The following is a 19,977-nucleotide window of genomic DNA, read 5'->3' on the forward strand; positions in this document are numbered from 1 at the left end:
GAGTTGGTTTAATCCAGCCAACCTCTAAGTTGGTTTTTCCAGCCAACTTAGAAAAATGTTTGGTTATTCCGACCAAACGTCCTGCAGCCTGGATTCTTATCCTGGGCTTAGGAAGGGTGTTGGTTTAATCCAGCCAACCTCTAAGTTAGTTTTTCCAGCCAACTTAGAATAATGTTTGGTTATTCCGACCAAACGTCGTGCAGCCTGGATCCTTATCCTGGGCTTAGGAGGGGTGTTGGTTTATTCCAGCCAACCTCTAAGTTAGTTTTTCCAGCCAACTTAGAATAAAATGTTTGCAATGTACCTAAACTTTACTAAAGCTAACTTTTACAGAGAACAACTCATGCTGAAAAGAATTGCTTGTTTTATTGAGGAAAGAAAAAATTACACATGTTTGAAAAAGAAAAGCTAAAAGTAAAATAACTTGAGATTGGCCGTGTTCCATGGCCTAGGGATTGCCTTGCCGTCCTTGTTTTCTAGGTGGTATGCCCCTTTGCCTGCTAACCCAACCACTTTGTAAGGACCTTCCCAGTTTGGCCCTAACTTGCCATCTCCTAGTATCAAGGTGTTTCCCATTACTTTGCGCAGTACCCAATCTCCGATCTTGAATTGTCTTGGATGCACTGTTTTGTTGTATTTTCTGGATAACTCTTGTTGGTATGAGGCAATATGAACCAGTGCTCTTTCTCTTCTTTCTTCCGCAAGGTCGAGTTCCAACGCTATAGCTTCTCCATTCAAGTCTGGATCAAAATTTTCGCTTCGAATTGTGGGGAGGCCAACTTCGAGTGGGATTACTGCTTCCATTCCATAGGTTAAGGAGAATGGTGTCTCTCCTGTTGATCGTCGAGGTGTGGTGCAGTAAGCCCATAAAACATGAGGAAGTTCGTCCGCCCACTTGCCTTTTGCCTTCTCTAACCTTTTCTTCAATCCATCCAAGACGACTTTATTTGATGCTTCTGCTTGGCCATTTGCTTGAGGATATGCCGGTGTAGAATTGTAGAACTCTATCTTGTACTCTTCACAAAAGCCTCTGAAGATTCTGCCGTCGAACTGAGTGCCATTGTCTGAGATTAGGGCTTTTGGTATGCCAAACCGAGTGATGATATTCTGCCAAACGAACTTCTTCACATCTTTTTCTTTGATTGATGCCAATGCTTCTGCTTCCACCCACTTTGTGAAGTAGTCTGTTGCTGCGAGAAAGAACTTCCTGTTGCCGGGTGCTGTTGGAAGTGGTCCTACTATGTCCAAGCCCCACATTGCGAAAGGCCATGGGCTAGTCAATGGTAGGAGTTCTCTGGCTGGTTGATGTATTTGGTGTGCGAATTTCTGGCATTTCTCGCACTTCTTTACATATTTCTCTGAGTCTGCCTGCATGTATGGCCACCAGTATCCTTGCGAAATGGCCCTGTAAGCTAGCGATTTTCCTCCTTGATGGCTTCCGCACACCCCTTCGTGTATTTCAAACAAGAATGCTTCCACTTTGCTGGGATGAACACACTTTAGGTAAGGTCCTGAGAATGACTTCTTGTATAATGCCAAGGATGGGGAGAGCCAAAATCGCTGCGATTTCGCTCTTATTCTGTTGGCTTCTTTTTTCTCTTCTGGTAGGATGCCGTCTTTTAAGAACAGGATGATGGGATCCATCCAAGAGGGGCCTAGTTCTGCGCAACATACCTCTTCTGCTTCGGGGTCTTCTATGCTTGGTCTAGGTAGGTAGTCGATTAGTAGTGGATGAGGTATGGAGGAGTCTGCCATTGAGGCGAAGCCTGCTAGTTCGTCTGCTCTGCTGTTTTCCTCCCTGCCAATTTGTTCTATCCTTACTACTTCAAATTTCTTGATCTCTGTTCTGACCAACTCTTGGTACTTGGCCATCCTATCATCCTTTGCTTCATAGTCACCAGAAATTTGGTTTACCACCAGTTGTGAGTCGCTGTAGATCATTAATTCGGTGGCCTTCATGTAGTATGCTGATTTGAGTCCTGCGAGAAGCGCTTCATACTCCGCTTCGTTGTTTGACGCTGGGAAGCCAAGGTTGATTGCTTGTTCTACAACCAGGCCATCTGGTGAGATGAGGACTATGCCGAGTCCTGCACCATGCCGGTTGGATGCTCCATCCACAAAGAGCTTCCACATCTCACCAACGAACAACTTCCAGCAAGTGGAGGGATCAGATGATGTCGTGGGGTCAAGAATGTTGCTGGTGTTTTCTTCAAGGTCTATGCTTGCTGTCTGCCCCTCGCTATCTGATTGTACCAAGTCTTTATTTGTTGGAGAGCCTTGGTTTGGTGTAGCTTCTACCTTGCTGTCTTTAGTCTGGTCTGCCTTGGAGTCTGACTGAGTACCTTCTGATAGGGATTGCACTATTCCGGCGTCATCTTCCATCCCTAGTTCGGTTGTGTCAGTTAGGTCGACTGGGCAGATATGATGACTTCCAGGAGTAAACTCTGCGACGAAGTCTGCCAAAGATTGGGCTTTTATTGCGGTCCTGGGTTGGAACATGATGTCGAATTGTCCTAACTCTACTGCCCACTTCAAAATTCGCCCAGAAAAGTTCACCCTCTCAAACAAAGCTTTTAGTGGGAAAGCTGTGAGGACGACTATGGTGTGGGCGTGAAAGTAGTGTGCCAATTTCCTGGAGGCCATCATCAAGGCTAATGCCAGTTTCTCCAGTGGCAAATACCTTGTTTTGGCTCCCAGCAATGTCTTGCTGACATAATAGATGACCAGATGTTGAATTCCCTCTGTACAAACCAACACTGCGCTAACTGCGTGCTGAGAGACTGCCAGGTACAAGAAGAGTTCTTCACTAGGTACTGGGGTAACAAGCAGTGGTGGGGAAGACATATATTCCTTCAAGCTTTCCAGAGCTTGGTCGCATTCTTCATCCCACTCAAACTTGGCCTTTAAGGCATGAAAAAATGGTCGTAATCTGTCTGACGACCGGCTGATAAATCGGTTGAGTGCAGCTGCCATGCCGGTGAGATGCTGCACTTCTTTTACTGAGTTTGGTCTCTCCAAATCCTGGATTGCTTTGATCTGAGAGGGGTCTGCTTCTATACCCCGGTTGGTCACAAGAAAGCCCAGGAATTTGCCAGATCCTACTCCGAATGCACACTTGGACGCATTGAGGCGCAACTTGTGCTTCTTCAGGATCTCAAACATCTCGCCTAGGTCCTTAAGATGGTCATTCTCATCCTTGCTCTTGATCACCATGTCGTCGATGTAAGCCTCCATTGTTCTGCCTAACAATGGTTCAAACATCTTGGTGACCATCCGTTGGAATGTTGCCCCTGCATTCTTCAGGCCAAAGGGCATGACCTTGTAACAATATAGTCCTCTTGGAGTTGTAAAAGATGTGACCTCCTGATCTGGCTCATGCATGGCGATTTGGTGGTAGCCTCTGTATGCATCCAGAAAGCTAAGTCGGTTGTGTCCCGCCGTTAGGTCCACCAGTTGATCTATCCGTGGTAGAGGAAAGCTGTCTTTTGGGCACGCCTTGTTAACTGTTTTGTAGTCGACGCAGACACACCATTTGCCGTTCTTCTTTGGCACTACGACTGTGTTGGAGATCCATTTTGGGTAGTGTACCTCTCTAATTGCTCCTGCCTCCGGCAGGTTTCCTACTTCCTCTGCCACTATTTCGGTATGGTGAAGTGCCGATCTGCGTGTGCGCTGAATGACTGGTCTGGCAGATAGGTGGACATTAAGTTGGTGACAGATGAAGTTTGGGTCAATGCCTGGCATGTCGTAGGGTGTCCAGGCGAACACTTCGATGTTAGAGGTTAAGAATTCCAAGACCTCTAATCTCTCAGTGCTGGACAACGACGAACCGAGCAAAAAGAACTTATCCAGGTTCTTTTCATCTATTTTTACCTCTACCAAGTCCTCCACTACTTTCTGATCCGCCGCTTTGCCGACATCTGCAAATAGCTTATTACTCTCAAGTTCTTCTACCGAATGAACGTATCCTTTGGCAGCGCGGCTGCCATTTACCGTGATGAAGCATTGCTTTGACATGATTTGATCTCCATAGACTTCTTTAATTACTCCGGTGTCGTTGGGAAATCGCATCACTTGGTGGTAGGATGACGCCACCGATCGCATGGCATGCAGCCATGTTCTGCCCAAGATGATGTTGTAAGTGGAGGGGACCTTCAGTACCCAGAACTTCACTTGTTTCGTCATGCTTCCTGCTCTAACTGGAAGAATAATTTTGCCGACGGGCCATTCTGGCATAGAGTTGAATCCAATTAGGGGTGATACAGCAGGCGCCAAGTCTCTGTCCTGTAGTTTCAGTTGTTTGAATGTTTCGTAGTACATGATTTCACATGAACTACCCTGGTCAATCAGAATCCGCTTGACGTCAAAATCCTTGACTCGGAGAGTGACGACTAGGGCATCATTGTGAGGGCAATATATCCGTTCTAAGTCTTTATCTGAAAAAGACATGACGTTTGTTGCCTCTGTCTTCCCTTTCTTTGTGGCAGGTTGGGCACTTAGCACCTCTCTTAAATGTTCAGCCTTTTTGATTGATCCTCTGAGCTCGCATACACGCTCAGGTTCAAAGACTCCATGTATCACATTGATAACGCCTTGAGGTGGGGCGTCGACTGGCATCCCGTTGGGGTTATTGTGATCCTGGGGGGCTGGTTGCGTCCCTCCTTCAATGTACTTGTCCAAGTGGCCTGCTGCCACCAACTTTTCCAGGTGTTGTCTCAATGGTGGGCAATTCTCAGTGCGGTGTCCTTTTTCTTTATGGAAGGTGCACCGTGATCTTTCGTCATAGTCCTTCTGCGCTTCCCCTAATTTGGCTGGCCACTTGACGAAAGGCTCATCTCTTATTTCGCTAAGAATCTGATATATCGGTTTCTTGAACACCGTGGTTATGGCAGTGCGGATTCTTAACCATCTTTTATCCGGGTCTTCTCCGTTATCTCGTCTGCCACGTCCGTTTCTGTTCTGACGATCTACTGCATTGACCTTTGCTGAGGTTTTCTTTTCTGGTACTGCGGTTGCACCTGATTTTGCTTTGGCACGTGCGCCATCCTCTTCTACCCTGATGTGCTGATGCACTCTTTCCATCAGGGCTTCCATGGTGAGGGGTGACGTCATAGTGATCGAGTCCCTTAGTCTGTTCCCGACTGGAAGGCCTCTTTTATACTGTGCAATGGCGAGATTGGTGGGGCAGTCCCCAATCTGATTGAATGTCTCCCAGTAGCGACTGTTGTAGGATCTTAGGGTCTCTTTATCGCCCATGTCGATGGAGAGTAGCTGGTCGATCTCCACCGGGGTTTTAGTGTTTGTTCGGAACCTTGTTACGAACGCTTCTGCCAATTATGCCCAAGAGGCTATGCTGCCCTCTGGAAGTTTCTCGAACCAAGTCAAGCCTAGGTCGCCAAGGCTTGACGGGAAGAGTATACACATTAAGGCCTCGTTTCGCCTGTACACAGCCATGACCTGGCGAAAGTGGCTCAAGTGTGAGTAGGGATCCGTCTTCCCTTCATATGTAGTGAATTTGGGCTGAAGGAAGCCTGATGGTAGGGGCGCGTTTTCAATCGCCGGAACAAACGGCGAAGTCTATAGCCTTGCTAATGCTTTGTCCGTTGGTTCGTAGGTAGGGCACGGTATTGGCATTCCAACCTCGACGCTTCCATGCGTCCGAGGAGCCAACCGTTATAAGGCCGAAACTCTGTGTGGATCCCTTGTCCTGGCATCCTCCTTGCATCGTGCCTTTGCTTCGAGCACGGTTCGTAAGTCGGATGATCTGGGTAATTCCGTCTGTCTAGATTTGGTTTGGTGCGAATGCGAAGGCCAATACGTGCTTCCTTCTGTGTATGATCTTTCAGATCTCGTCCTTTCAGACCTGGAGTGACGAGTTCTGGAAGACCAGGATTGAGTATCGCCTGTCCTGAGGCTTCTACTCTCTCCTTGCGAGGGTGTAGTATTCCTATTACGATTTTCTGAGTGGCGAGGGGGCATCTTGTTTTTGTGCCCCTCTCCTGTCGTCACTTCTTTTCTCTTCATCTGGCGTTTCAAGGCCTCCATGTCCGCCGACATCTTCCTTATTAATTCATCTTGCTCCTTCACGCGGTCCTCCAGAACTTGAGGATCAACCCTCCGCCTTTGCCTGTCAGGACTTTGAGAATGAGATTGATGGGGGTTGTGAGTCCACTTTCCCCTAGTATCTCTCCTGGGGTTATGTCGCTGGGACTCCAAGTCCGCCATGGGAGGGACAGAGGGTAATCCTTCACGCCTTGCACCCCCATCTGGAGTTAGCCCGTCGACGGCGGACTGCGGCAATTCTTCTATGTGTGCCATTGTTTGAAAAGAGGAGAAGCTTGATCAAGAGGTTTTGTTCTATCTGTTTTTCCCACAGACGGCGCCAATTTTACGGGAAAGAAATATACTTCCTCGTATAATCCTGTTGACCAAGTCTGCGCTCCTCCGTACGACGTCGCCTTATCACCTGAAAACACAAACGTGAGCTAGCCGGCGGGTATGTGCCGGAAACCTATCCGATGCCTAAGTCAGTAAACTTGACAAATAGACAAAGCTCTGTGAATTCAGAAAGCAAAGTTGTGTGTTACCTCTCCAAGGTGATGTTTGTGAGCTTTTATAGGTTTTGTGTGGCACAATCCTAGTAGGACTTCTATTCCTCCATGCAGAGTCCTCCTAGGATTCATACTCCTGAAAGATAATGCTTATCCTTCAACACCCCCCTCACTGCTTAAACCAAGTGAGATGGTTTTATCATGGCCGAACTCCAATACGACCGAAGTAAAACACGACTATGTAAAGCCGTAGAATGAGCCGAACTAGCTCTTCCTTTTACTTCTCTTACGTCAGCTTCTCATGCACCGCACATGGCATGGTCGGACCGAACTAACGAATTGTGACCGGTATAACTCCAAGACCGGTCTAACTCAAAGGTACCGTTAGACCGATCTAACTTCGTTCTTACGTCGGACCGGACTATCTCTGCAGTCTTACGACCGGACTAACTCCAAAATATCGCACGACCGGAGTATCTTCCATGGCCATTTCACTTCGGTCCTTTATACTGAGGCCATAATGTCCATCTCATAGCTCGGCCCAATTTTCACCAAAATTACCCTCTCATCTACAATTAATATTTAATCATTTATTAGTGCCGACAAGAATTGTTACCGTGTGAACAAAATCATTCACACTTACCAGTTCGAAATAAATCCATATAGAATAGTCAAATGGAATAACTTGAAGAATGTAGCCTTCTTTAAGTATAATTATCCAATTATTGAGATTAATTAGTCTCAAGTTGGTGCTAGAGTTTAAATTTAAAGGCTTTAAAAATGGGATACCAATGGATCACACTTCCAAGGATGAAACTTCAGTGGAAATGACAAATAGTTTAAAATACCAACAAAAATACAAATAAGATAACATAAGCCACTTTTCCTATTTCATTTTCTCACAAAATGCGTGGACAAAGTTCAAAATTGACGGCAATTAAGTTGGAAAAGCTTCTATAAATCCGCTGTAAAGAAGACCTTTGGCAAATTTTTTTTTTTGGGAGGAAAAAAAATATATTAGGTAATGACGTTGCTTGTAAATGTTTTAGTGCGAATTACACTTTTGGAGGAAAAAAACTATATTAGATAATGACGTTGCTGGTAAATGTTTTAGTGCGAATTATACTAACAGTTCTTATAATTTAAAATTTATTTTATTTTCGTCTTTAATTTTTTAATTGTAATATATTTAATCTTAAATTTTGAATTTCGTTTTAAATAAAAACAATTGAAGACATTGTTACTCCATTTGAAGTACAAAGTTATCATACAATTTTTTTTTGTATTAGTTAACTTATATGTTGTAAGAAATATAATAGCCATTTTTTAATGAATAATGTTTGAATTTTTTTTGTTGTAAAGTTCTGTTTGGTTTGATTTTCACAATCTATTTTCAAAACATTTTTCTAAGAAACTAAAAATTAAATTGGCAAAAAAAATTTAAAAACATATCATTTTTATATAATTTTATCTTTTGAAAAGGTAAACATAATTTTTTTTAAATTTGTTTTCGTTAAATTAGTTTTATTTTTTCAAAAATCAAACATGACGACAACTTTGACGTCATTATTAATCAAAAAATTCAAAACTAAAAACATTTTATATATTAAACATATTAATGTCATTATTAAACCAATCCATTAAATCAAAAAATTTAAAACTAAAAACATTTCATAAATTAAACTGTAGGAGCACGAAATAATTCTTCTTGTATGATCTTGTTGATCAAGTTTGCGTTCCTCCAAACGTCGTCGCTTTTCTTCCTGAAAACACAAATGCGAGCTAGCTGGCGGGTGTGTGCCGGAAACCCTTCCGATGCCTAAATCAGCAAGTAGACAAAAGCTCTGTGTATTCTAAAGTAAGAATTGAGATACCTGTTCATAGGTCCTGTTATGAGTTTTTATGGATTTCGCCTGGCACAATCTCACTAGGACTCTTATTCCTCAATGAAGAGTCCTCCTAGGAATCATACTTCTGAAAGATAATGTTTACCCTTCAACACCCTCCTTACTACTTTAACAAAGTGAAATGGTCTTACCTCGGTAGTATGACAAAAACAACCGAGCTAATTTCGATATACTTAGGTGGCAGCTTTTACCCTGTTTCACCTAGCTCAGTCCCACCTTGCTCTTACAATTCTACTCGGCGTGTCCACAATCGATGCCTTAGCTCGGTTACTGTCCAACTATACCTTGGACCAGAGTATATGAACCGAGCTATTTTACAGCCATCTCTTCAACCGAGGTAATTGTCACCATACTTAAACCGAGCTAAGAAAGCTAGGTCCAATTCACGAAGTCCTTTTTACTATGGCCCACGAACCGGCACATTGCAATGACTTCACCTAGCTCGGCCCAAATTTACACATTTTACCCTCTCATAAACATATCGGCTATATATTAAAAGCCTAATAATCATAATAATAATTATCAAAAAATATCTGTTAACAACAAATACGATCATCTATTGCATGATAACCATCCAAAAATATCAATAAAAATAACTACTTATTACATGATCATCATCCAAATATATACTAAAAATTAATTTTGTAAAAAAAAATAAAAATAAAAATGTAAAATATTTATCATTTTTATATAATATTACCTTTGGTGAGTAGAAATAATTTTTAAAAAATTAAAAATAATTTTTTGATATTTATTTTTGTCAAATTAGTTTATATTTTATCAAATTGATGACTTTTTCAAATGGAGTAACAATGTTTTCAATTATCCTTATTTAAAATGAGATTCAAAATTTAAGGTTAAATATATCACAATTGAATGAATCAAAGTGACACAAATCTCAAATTACAAAGATCGTTATTATAATTCATCCAATATTTTACATAAATAAAATTAAAAAATATATTAAATGTGTCATCTTTTATCTTTTAATTATTTAATAAAAATAAATTAATATTGTCTTATTTATAAAAATCTCAGCTACATCATAGGTTAAGAATACCACTTGGACAATAGTACTACACGCTAACTGACCACTGTAGCCACTCTTCTTTGGGCTCAATTATGTCATGGATTTTTCTCATATCCAAATTATTTTTTTATAACTATTCAATTTTTTTTATTTTATTTTAAATTTTAGTTTCAGTATATGAAACACACAACTGAAACCATATATTAAAATTATGTCAAGCACTTTTTTATACACAGTTTATTGAAAATTTTTATTTCTTTCTCTCTTTTTTCTTTTTTTTTTTTTCATTTGCATTCAATTTTTTTTATTCATTTCTATATACACGATCTGCAAAATGGATATGTAAATAGGTTACTCCACATACCCGTCAGGGAGTATTATCCCTTAGAACTCACAATGCATCTACAGGGAACCCATCGCACCTACGTCGGAACCGAAGCTAAGGCTCTCCGTGTGCTATGGATACTAAAAAGTATGTTTAAACCTCACAATAAATTATGGGGACTCGAACGCAAATTATGAATGATAAATTCGAAGGGCTTATCACTAAACTAACTCCTAATGGTTATTCATTTCTATATATGCGTATACTTTTTTTTTTTTTAAGAATGAATATATATACGTGTATACATAGCATAGCCTTCTAGTATATTTATCTACAAATAGCCTCAAGCATAGCCTACCTTCATTTTGTTTGTACTGTGTCTGTGTTGTTTGTGTTATAAAAATTTAATTTACCCAAAAAAAAAAAAAAAAACTATGAAAGATTCTATATTTTATAAGTTATAATATTAAATCTTTCATCTGAAATGTATTCTTGTCTCTTATCCATTTTGTAAAGACCCTTGATCATATTGAGTTGTTTAACTAGCCTCTGGTTGAGATTTCAGAATTTCATTTTTAGGTATATTATACATGGAAAATTCTATAGCACACATCCCAATCACAAATTTGTGTCTCACCATATATTGATGTAAAAAAAATATTGTAATCAAATCACAAACTTTTGTTACATGGATCACAAAATTTTGAATATTTTCTTACATTAATTTGTGGCAGTGTTACACTATTCATAATCCAAATTATCCCTATACACTATTCAGATTTTTATTTATATATATATATATATATTTTTTCTTCCATCTACATCCAGTTTATTGTTCATTTGTTATATACAGGGCACAACTGATAAAATCATTTGAAATTATACTCAAACTATGAGTATTCAGGTCATAAGTCTATTTTTTAATCTTTTAAGTCATTAGGTCCAAACTCTAATATTTTTGGATTAAAAAAAACATAATTTGTCTAAAAAGACATTATCTATTGAAATCAAATAAACCTATCTCTTGAAATCATCCAATTTGTCTATCGGTTGAAAATTCATCAAGCCTATTTTCTTATCTGTTAAAATTCGCCAAAACAACCTATATGTTAAAATTCACCAAGTATATTTTCTTATATGTTAAAATTCACCAAATAACCTATATATTGAATTTTACCAAATCTATTTTTCTATATTTTGAAATTCACTAAACTTCATTTTTGAATTCACAAAATTTATTTTTTTATCTATTGAAATTTATATGAAACATGTCCGTCATTCAACATTATATTTTTTAAATATCACACATTCCTTTTTCTCACTACTACTTGTTGTCACCGGCGATTTCACTAACCAATTTTTTATTAACTTTTTTCACTGCACTTTTCCTGTGCGTCATTATAACAAATAAAAAAAATGCTTGGAACCTCTAATTAGAGGTGCTATTAGTGATGTGGCAGTGGATACCCACTGCCACTGTCAGTGCGGTGTCTGTTTTTTTTATCCTTTCCTTTTCCACCTCACTGACAAATAAATTTTTCTCCTGCATCTAAGCTGACACACTCTTTTGGGATAGACTTTCACCAATTTTCTCTTCAACTGCTGCCCACTATTTATTTCAATTTTTTATTTATTTCGATTTTTTTTCTTTCTTTATTTCTTTCCATCTACCTTTCAATTTTTTATTCTATAGACACGTATACATACACTTCTGGTAGATCTATAAATATGTCTATAATCTTCCACTAATTGCAAATATGAAAACATAAGTCTAATAATAAGTAATATACACTTCCATGCTTGTCTCTCTCCACAGGGCTTATGAATTTGTCTTAACCCTAGAACCCAGTGGTTGAAGCGCTGACCAAGAATTAGCAGAATTCGAAGCCAAACACTTTGAATCCGAGTGAAGAACAAGGACTCAGAAGTGCTCCAAGCAATAATTGAGACCCAAGGTTAGGTCCTGAGTTTCATTATTTTTATGCAATCAATAATGCTTTTTTGGGTGTTCTTATGTGATGTCTTATAATTTCAATTATCTCACTTTTGACACTGAATTTATAATTTTATCTCAATTTAATTTAATAGATTATAATTTCTATTTTTTTAATAAAAAAATTAACACATAAACTATACGTGTCATGCTTTCATAAATAAAATTATAAACATGCTCAACTTGATAAGTTAAGCTCAACTACATCAATGATTAATTTCCTTCAAACACCCTAATTAATATTATTAATTAGACTAAATTGACATAAAATTTAAAATTAAGGATCAAAATCGAACTAATTAAAATGATAGAGAGACCAAAATGACGCCTTTTCCCCTTCCAAATTGAATTAAAATTGTATGGTAAACTCGTGAGGCTTGTGAATTTTTTTTTCAAAGGGATTATTATATTTTTTAACCATGATAATAATATTTTGGTGCGTTACTTGGCAGTTGAAAGATAAAAGATTATTTCACAACAAAGCAATGGAGAAAAAACCAGGGATTACATTGAAAAACCGTTCAGAATCTGAAGCTCAACAAGGCCTATGGCTTTCGCATAACTTGAATCTTCGAGACAACAAAACCATGAAGTACCTTCCTCCCTCCCAGCGAGTACCTTCATTGTGCCTAAAAACTCCAAACAGTATTCGCATTGGAGGAGAAGAAGACAGTGGAAGTAGTAGGCAAGTTGATGATGAGAAACAACCAAATGCATTCCTTCGTCCCTCCGAGAGAATATCTTCATCGCTCCTAAAAACACTAACCACTGTTCACACTGGTGGAGGAGGAGAAGACAGTGGAAATAGTAGGCAAGTTGATGATGAGAAACAAGCAAATGCATTCCTTCGTCCCACACAAAGATTATCTTCATCGCTCCAAAAAACACTAACCACTGTTCGCAACGGTGGAGGAGGAGAAGGCAGTGGAAATAGTAGGCAAGTTGATGATGAGAAACAAGCAAATGCATTCCTTCGTCCCACACAAAGATTATCTTCATCGCTCCAAAAAACACTAACTACTGTTCGCAATGGTGGAGGAGGAGAAGACAGTGGAAATAGTAGGCAAGTTGATGATGAAAAACAAGCAAATGCATTCCTTCGTCCCACACAAAGATTATCTTCATCCCTCCAAAAAACACTAACTACTGTTCGCAATGGTGGAGGAGGAGAAGACAGTGGAAATAGTAGGCAAGTTGATGATGAGAAACAAGCAAATGCATTCCGTCGTCCCACACAAAGATTATCTTCATCGCTCCAAAAAACACTGACCACTGTTCGCAATGGTGGAGGAGGAGAAGACCGTGGAAACAGTAGGCAAGCTGATGATGAGAAACAAGCAAATGGATTCCTTCGTCCCTCCCAGAAACTACTTTTATTACAACGGTCTCCTACTCAAATGCCATCTACTTCCAACCTCATGCGTCCCCGACATGACTAAAACCGAGTTAAAAAGACTACCAATTGATGTCGAAATTCCAGGCTCCATGTTATTATTGCTTGAAAGAAAAAACCTGGCCGTGTCGTGTGACAAAAAAAAAGTTGTTAGTTTTTATATATTTGTTGTTGTGTTTGATATATGCTGTTGTTATTATCCTTTTGCTTTTAGATGACATCAAAGAAAAAAAAAAAAAACCCATCAAACCAGAGAATGGAAAACCCCAAAACTCCACCTCCTCCTAACACCAATATTACAACATAACATGAGAAAGAAAAAACAGACACAGAAAAACCAACCACCCATGTGAAACCAACGACTGCAACAGAACGAGTGAATCGGTGTCCCAATAAAATTGGCACCTAATAAGACTCGCCCGATCATATTCAACCACCAAAAGGAACACCAAACAGTTGGTGAGACACCAAACAAACACCAAGCAAAATCAGACCCCAACATTGAAATCAAAACCTTTTTATGATGAATAGAGCATATATCAAGTCTAAACTCAGTACATGATGGATCCAAGCCAAGTATAGCTTTCATATATGCAATCAAAAGCACATAAAGACAGCATTCAAATCATCAACTTATTAATAACCTTCCAAAGAAGACACCCCAAAAGCAAAAATCAGAAATAGAATTTAAAAGCAAATTAATTAGTGCAAATAAAAGTTAACAATGATGCGATCTACATCATGGCTAAATCACTGCATCCCAACAATATTGGCACCGAGAAGCCAACAAATCCTTTACAAGCATCGAAAAAAACAAACAAAAAGACCATGGTACTACACGTAACCAACGACAGAATCACAAAGAGCAAAATGAGTAGAATTCACTTTTAAGAGTTTTTTTCTGTGTCCAAATTCAGAGAAGATCTAGAGCACTACCCATTATACTATTCTATCAGTAAATCAAGTCACTGTCAAAAACAAAGGAAAGAAAAATTATGAAAGCCCCCATATCAGGAGTCTGCTTTAGGCCACGAAAATGTCAGAGCCGACCCTGTTTGTTAATTGTGTGGATGTGGCAGAGGCAATGACAATAGTGGTGGTATTGGAGTGGTGGTGGTGGTGATGGCGGTAATGGTGATAATGTGAAAAGGTAGGAGGGATGAAGACAATGCACCTCAACTGTCACAACAATGGCATAATCGTAACATACTTAAAATTGAGCATTCAATATTCAGATTTAAGTAAGAAGTTCGTGACTTAATACTTTGGCCTACTCTTAGAAAGTGCTTAAAATTTGGGTAATGCTACGTATCATGAAATAAATATCATGAAAAACTTCATGAAACTAATCTAAGGGTGAATGCATAATATACAATAAAACACTATAAACACTATAATCTAATCCAAGGGTAGAGAATCTTCATGAAAACTTTTCATGACATTGTTTTCATGATACCTAGCATTATTGTTAAAATTTTAAGGGCAAATTACATTAACACTCCTAAGATTTCTATTTAATATAGATCTCTCCCTCACATTTAAAAAGTTAGACTTATCCTCCTGTTAGATTAAAATAGCATATTTGCTCCTTAGCCTTTATACATATAAAATAATAAAATAATACTAATATTTTGTTCATGTCATTTCAAGAAAAATAAAAATCATTTTCTTTGGTAACTCACACAAAAAATTTAATTTTTTCATTATTCGTATATTTTTATTTTTACTGAATTTTTTTAATGTTTTAAGCAATTTTTATTTTATTTTTTATTTTTTAGATATTCCTAATCTAGATATACTTAAGGAGCATGTTTGATTGGGTGGATTAGACCATGAGATTGTGATTATTAATCTGTGGGCCCAATTATCCTATGTTTGTTTTAACATTTTGGTTTAGGATTATTAATCCAATGGATAATTAATCCAACAAATTTGTAGGATTATTAGTAATGGGGTAGGGGTGAGATTATTAATCCAATGGATATTAATCCAATTGAATAGTGAATACCACACTAATTTAATAGGATTATTAATATTTCACTATTAATCTTGTGAATCAAACATGGCCAAGAAGTATAATATTTTTGTGATTTTTTTTAAAATTCACTAAATACAAAAATTCAATAATACTGTAATAAATATGAATGACAGTGTTTGGTAATACTATAATAAATGTGTGTGAATAGACAAGAAAAAAAAAATGATGGTGGAAATAAAAATGAAAAATTCTATTTGTTCATAAAATTTTATACAAAAAATATCATAAAAATGTTATAATAGTGATATTATTGTAAATATAAATTACATTTATGAGTATTTTATTTTAAAGTGAAATGTCACCATTAAGCTACATCATTGTGTTTGAAAATTTTATATAAAATTTATGTTTGTATATCATCACTCAATAAGAATATGTTCAGGTAGAATTTAATGATGAAAAATTGTATAATGTAATCATGATGATAGAAAGAATAGATGGTAGGGAAAGGGACAAAATGGTCATTTAGAAAATTTAGAGCATGACATTAGCTATCTAGGGGACTATTTGTAATGAGATTACAAATCTCGGGGAGGGAAATGTAATTTTTCAAACACGAGGAGAGATCTGTATTAAACAGAAACCTCAAGGAGTGTCAGTGTAATTTACCCAAATTGTAAATAATACGAATTATGATTATCAAACGAAGTTGGGGGACTTACGTGTAGGTCCTAATAGGTCCTGTGATAAGTAATGACATTTTCATCAAACACTATTAAAAAACGTCACTAATTGTTAATTTCTAACAACAGTTTAAAAATTATTACAAAAAATGTCACTAATTATAAGTTTTAGCGGCAATTTAAAAAATTGTCCCAAAAAAGTCATTAATTTTCAACTTTCAGCGACAATTTAAAAAATTCATCACAGAAAAAGTCATTAATTGCAAGTTTTAGTGACAATTTATAAAAAAATCATGACAAAAAAAGTCACTAATTGTCAATTTTTAGCGACATGTGCAAAAAATCGTCACAAAAAATTATTTTTAGCGAAAATTTTATTAGAACTTATTTTCAATAAAACTTAATGAAAATTGAATCCAACTATTAGGATCTATTGGTAGTTTACCAAATTTATTTTGAGAAAATTGTTAAAAAGTCTCATGTAAAAAGGGTATAAAGCATTAGGTCCCATAAGGCTTATTTATTTATTTATTATTTTTTTTATAGTGAGAAGTATACTCTTTGTAAAATATTATATGGTAAGAAGTACATTTTATTATTTTGGAATACATTTTATTTTCAATTTTACCCCTTAATCTATCTGTTAAATTTTTTTGAATATCTGGTCAAATATTTTGTTTGTTTAATTTTTTTTTACTATTTATTCAAATATTTTTTTCTTATCTGTCCAAATTAACACCTATATGTCCAATTTTCTGAACAGATCTTAGCCTTTTGGAGTTTGCTTTTCAACAAACCCTACTCTCTAATATTTTCCCTATCTGTTAAAATTCCAATCTTAATTTTTTTTTTAACTTATCTGTTCATAGACCCATAGAGAGAGAAAATAGAGAAGTATTGGTTTAATTTTTCTTCCATCTGTTAACATCTACCAAACTTACTAAAATCTGTAGAAATTTGGGAGAGAAACTAACTATTTAGACATGATCTCTCGTAAATCAACTCTAATCCGCACAGTATTTACTCTCAAAAGTAGAAATCATGAAATCCTACAGATCCAATGAAAACAAACAAAACCTATTTTCTCTCTCTTCTTTGTCTAAACCCAGCACCCAAAGAAGAAGATGGGGTAAACAGTGTCGAATTCGAGAAGGGTAGAGAAACCAAAACTAACACGGATCTGGAAAGGAAAAGTGGTTGAGCAGAAAGAGATTTGTATAGAATTGAGGATGGCTTAAATTTGCTTCATTTCGATGGTGACCAAGTGTTTTCTAGAGGCCGACCTAGTGATGGTGGCGGTGTTGTTACCGTGGTGGTAGCTAGAGAGGTTGTCTTGGACTAACACGACTGCAGAGATTTGGCCTTGGAATCCGCCTGTGGCGGAGACTTTACGGGAGAAAAAATGAAGAAGAAAAAGAAAATGAGGGAAGAAAAACGAGACTGAGGGAAGCACAGATCTAATCTCAAATCCATAGGGAGAAGGTGGTCGCAACACTGCTGACGAGTGAAGGAAGTAGGCGGTGAATGCACATCTGATCTCAAATTCGTAGGGAAGAAAATAAAAATGAGAGAGAGAGAGAGAGAGGGTTTGAAGAAATGGTTTAGAGAGATAGGTTCCACATGTTGATATGCATAGGAATATGAATGGCTATTTTGATTATTTTGTACAAGACTGGCCTTATAGACATAATATTTTAGAGTATAGATTTTAGACCAACAAAATTCAAATTTAGATTTGTGGGCCAAGTGCCCATTTATTTTTATTGAATACATTCAATTTTAAATACTACATTAAATTATCAAACGCCTCCAACTTCCTTCCTTCCTTCCTCTCACCATGCTAGGTTAGATTTAGAATAATCCCCCACAATTATCACTGTGCTTCCCCAGGTTTGCAATTCAGTTCTTTTCCAATAATATTTAGAATAAATTACAAATACATCTCTTGAGATTTGATTAAAATACGAATTGCTCCCTATAATTTTGAAAATTACATTCCACCCCCTGAGGTTTCTAATTTCATAACAAATCGTCATTTTTATTAATAAATCATCAAGTCAATTAACAGTTTATTAATGATGTTAAAAATATATTTCAATTAATAATTTAAATAATTTTATTATTATATAGGAGAGCAATTATGAATTTTATTTTTATAGTTAATTTAAATAAAAAATAATGATAGGGAGTATTTGTAATTTTTCAAATCACAGAAATAATCTGTATTTTAAGCAAACCTCAGGGAGTGTATTTGTAATTTATCCTGATAGTTAACTCCATCATACTAATAATTTACTTATTTAAATCACAAAATTTTCAACTTTATATTGATCATTCACATTTGGTACTACAAATTCAAATACTGTTTAACCATGACTACGATTAATATTTACTCATTTATTATTATTGGTGAGCCGAGTAGTTATAATGTGAATAAAATCATTTACACTTACAAATTCCATAGAGATGCAAATAAAATAGTCAAATGGAAAAACTTGAAGAATGTACCTTCACTGGGTATGGTTGTCCAATTATTGAGATTATTGGCCGCATGTTAGAACTAAAGTTAAAATTTGAAGGCTTTAAAAATGGAACACCAATGAATATGAAAGGATGAAACATCAGAGAAAATGACAAACGATTTAAAATATCCAAAAAAAGACGAATAAGATAACATAGGTCACTCACAGAATGTATGAACAAAGTTCAAAATTGACGACAATTAAGTTGGAAAGCCCCTAGAAATCCGCTAGAGAAGACCATTGAATATATTTTTTCCCCCTCAATCTCTGCATCTTAGATTGATTTAAAAAGAATTTCTCTCAATTTCTTTCCATCTCCTCTTTTGCAATCCAAATAGATGATTAGGACTATAAAAAAAAAAAATTTATTTTTTTCTTTCTTTCGTTCTTTCTTTTTTTTTTTTTTCAAATCACCCAATCCAAACATGCTGTAAATTTTGCATCTTAGTTGTAAAAAGTTTTTAGAACTGACCGTTGGTTCAATGGTAAAATATTGGTAACCTACTAACTTTGAAGTTATGGGTTCAAGTCTCGGGGTAATCACTTTGTGTGCTATGTCAAAGGTTAGGTATGTACTTAATTTTTCCTCCCATCACTTTGTGCATTATGCCAAAAATTAGGTGTATACTCAATTTTTTTCCTCCTAAATACATATTAATGTGTACTAATTGACTTTATTTTTTATTTTGTATTTTTTTATTTTTTTAAGTTCTGAAAAGTTTTTCTCTTCATTATTTGGTTGTATTTGCAAAACTTATTTTGACAAAAGTAAATACCAAAAAAAATATTTTTGAAATGAATTCCATTTATTTTCAGCAAAGAAGTTTTTGAAAATTTTTTAGAAAACAAAACTCAACCATTCTTGGATAAATTACAACACATCCCCTCAGATTTTCTTAACATACATATTGCCCCATGTAATTCTAAAAATTATATTTTACCCCTTCAACTTTCTAATCAAATAACAAATGAACCCTTTAATTAATAAATTATTAAGTCAATTAACACTTTTTAGTGTTGTTAGACATATATTTCAATTAATAATTTAAATAATTTTATTATTGTGTAGGAGAGTAATTAAGAATTTTTTTTATTAATTCTACTAAATAAAAAATTTCTGACAATAGGATATTTGTAATAATTTTCAAATAATTCGTATTTTAAGCAAACCTCAAGAGATGTATTTGTAATTTACTCAACATTCTTTATATTTTTTGTATCTCTAATATAATTTTGTTTAACACCATAAAAATAACAATAATATTTTGCTGTGTGACTTGGACAGTTGGCAATTGCAGGCATGTTTGATTGACAGAATTAGAATATGAAATTGGGATTATTAATCATGGGCCCAATAATCTTGTGTTCGTTTTGAAATTTTGTTTCAGGATTATTAATCCAATGGATAATTAATCCAACAAATTTGTAGAATTATTAATAATGGGGTAGGGGTAGGATTATATATCCTGAGTTGAAAAATAAAATAAAAAGACTCTTTTACCTTCATAAGTTTTCTTATCCAATGCAAATCAAACAATAGATAAGAGAATAAGTTATACTAATTCAATTAGATAGTGAATACCACACTAATTTGA

The 19,977-nt window shown here is 36.2% G+C and overlaps 2 protein-coding genes across 4 annotated transcripts in view; both read left to right on the plus strand.

The window, feature by feature from the left end:
- Nucleotides 1-19,977, plus strand: part of LOC114261586 (uncharacterized) — a 95,042-nt gene that overhangs the window by 33,061 nt on the left and 42,004 nt on the right. The window lies entirely within an intron of this gene.
- On the plus strand, nt 11,562-13,382 carry LOC114319539 (uncharacterized). The gene is made up of 2 exons (XM_028266563.2): nt 11,562-11,768; nt 12,259-13,382. The coding sequence occupies exon 2, from the start codon at nt 12,292-12,294 to the stop codon at nt 13,243-13,245; it is 954 nt and encodes a 317-aa protein (XP_028122364.2). The 5' UTR covers nt 11,562-11,768; nt 12,259-12,291; the 3' UTR covers nt 13,246-13,382.

Source organism: Camellia sinensis, chromosome 9 (genome assembly GCF_055761805.1).
Source record: "Camellia sinensis isolate YWXY chromosome 9, ASM5576180v1, whole genome shotgun sequence".
Classification (NCBI taxonomy): Eukaryota; Viridiplantae; Streptophyta; class Magnoliopsida; order Ericales; family Theaceae; genus Camellia; species Camellia sinensis.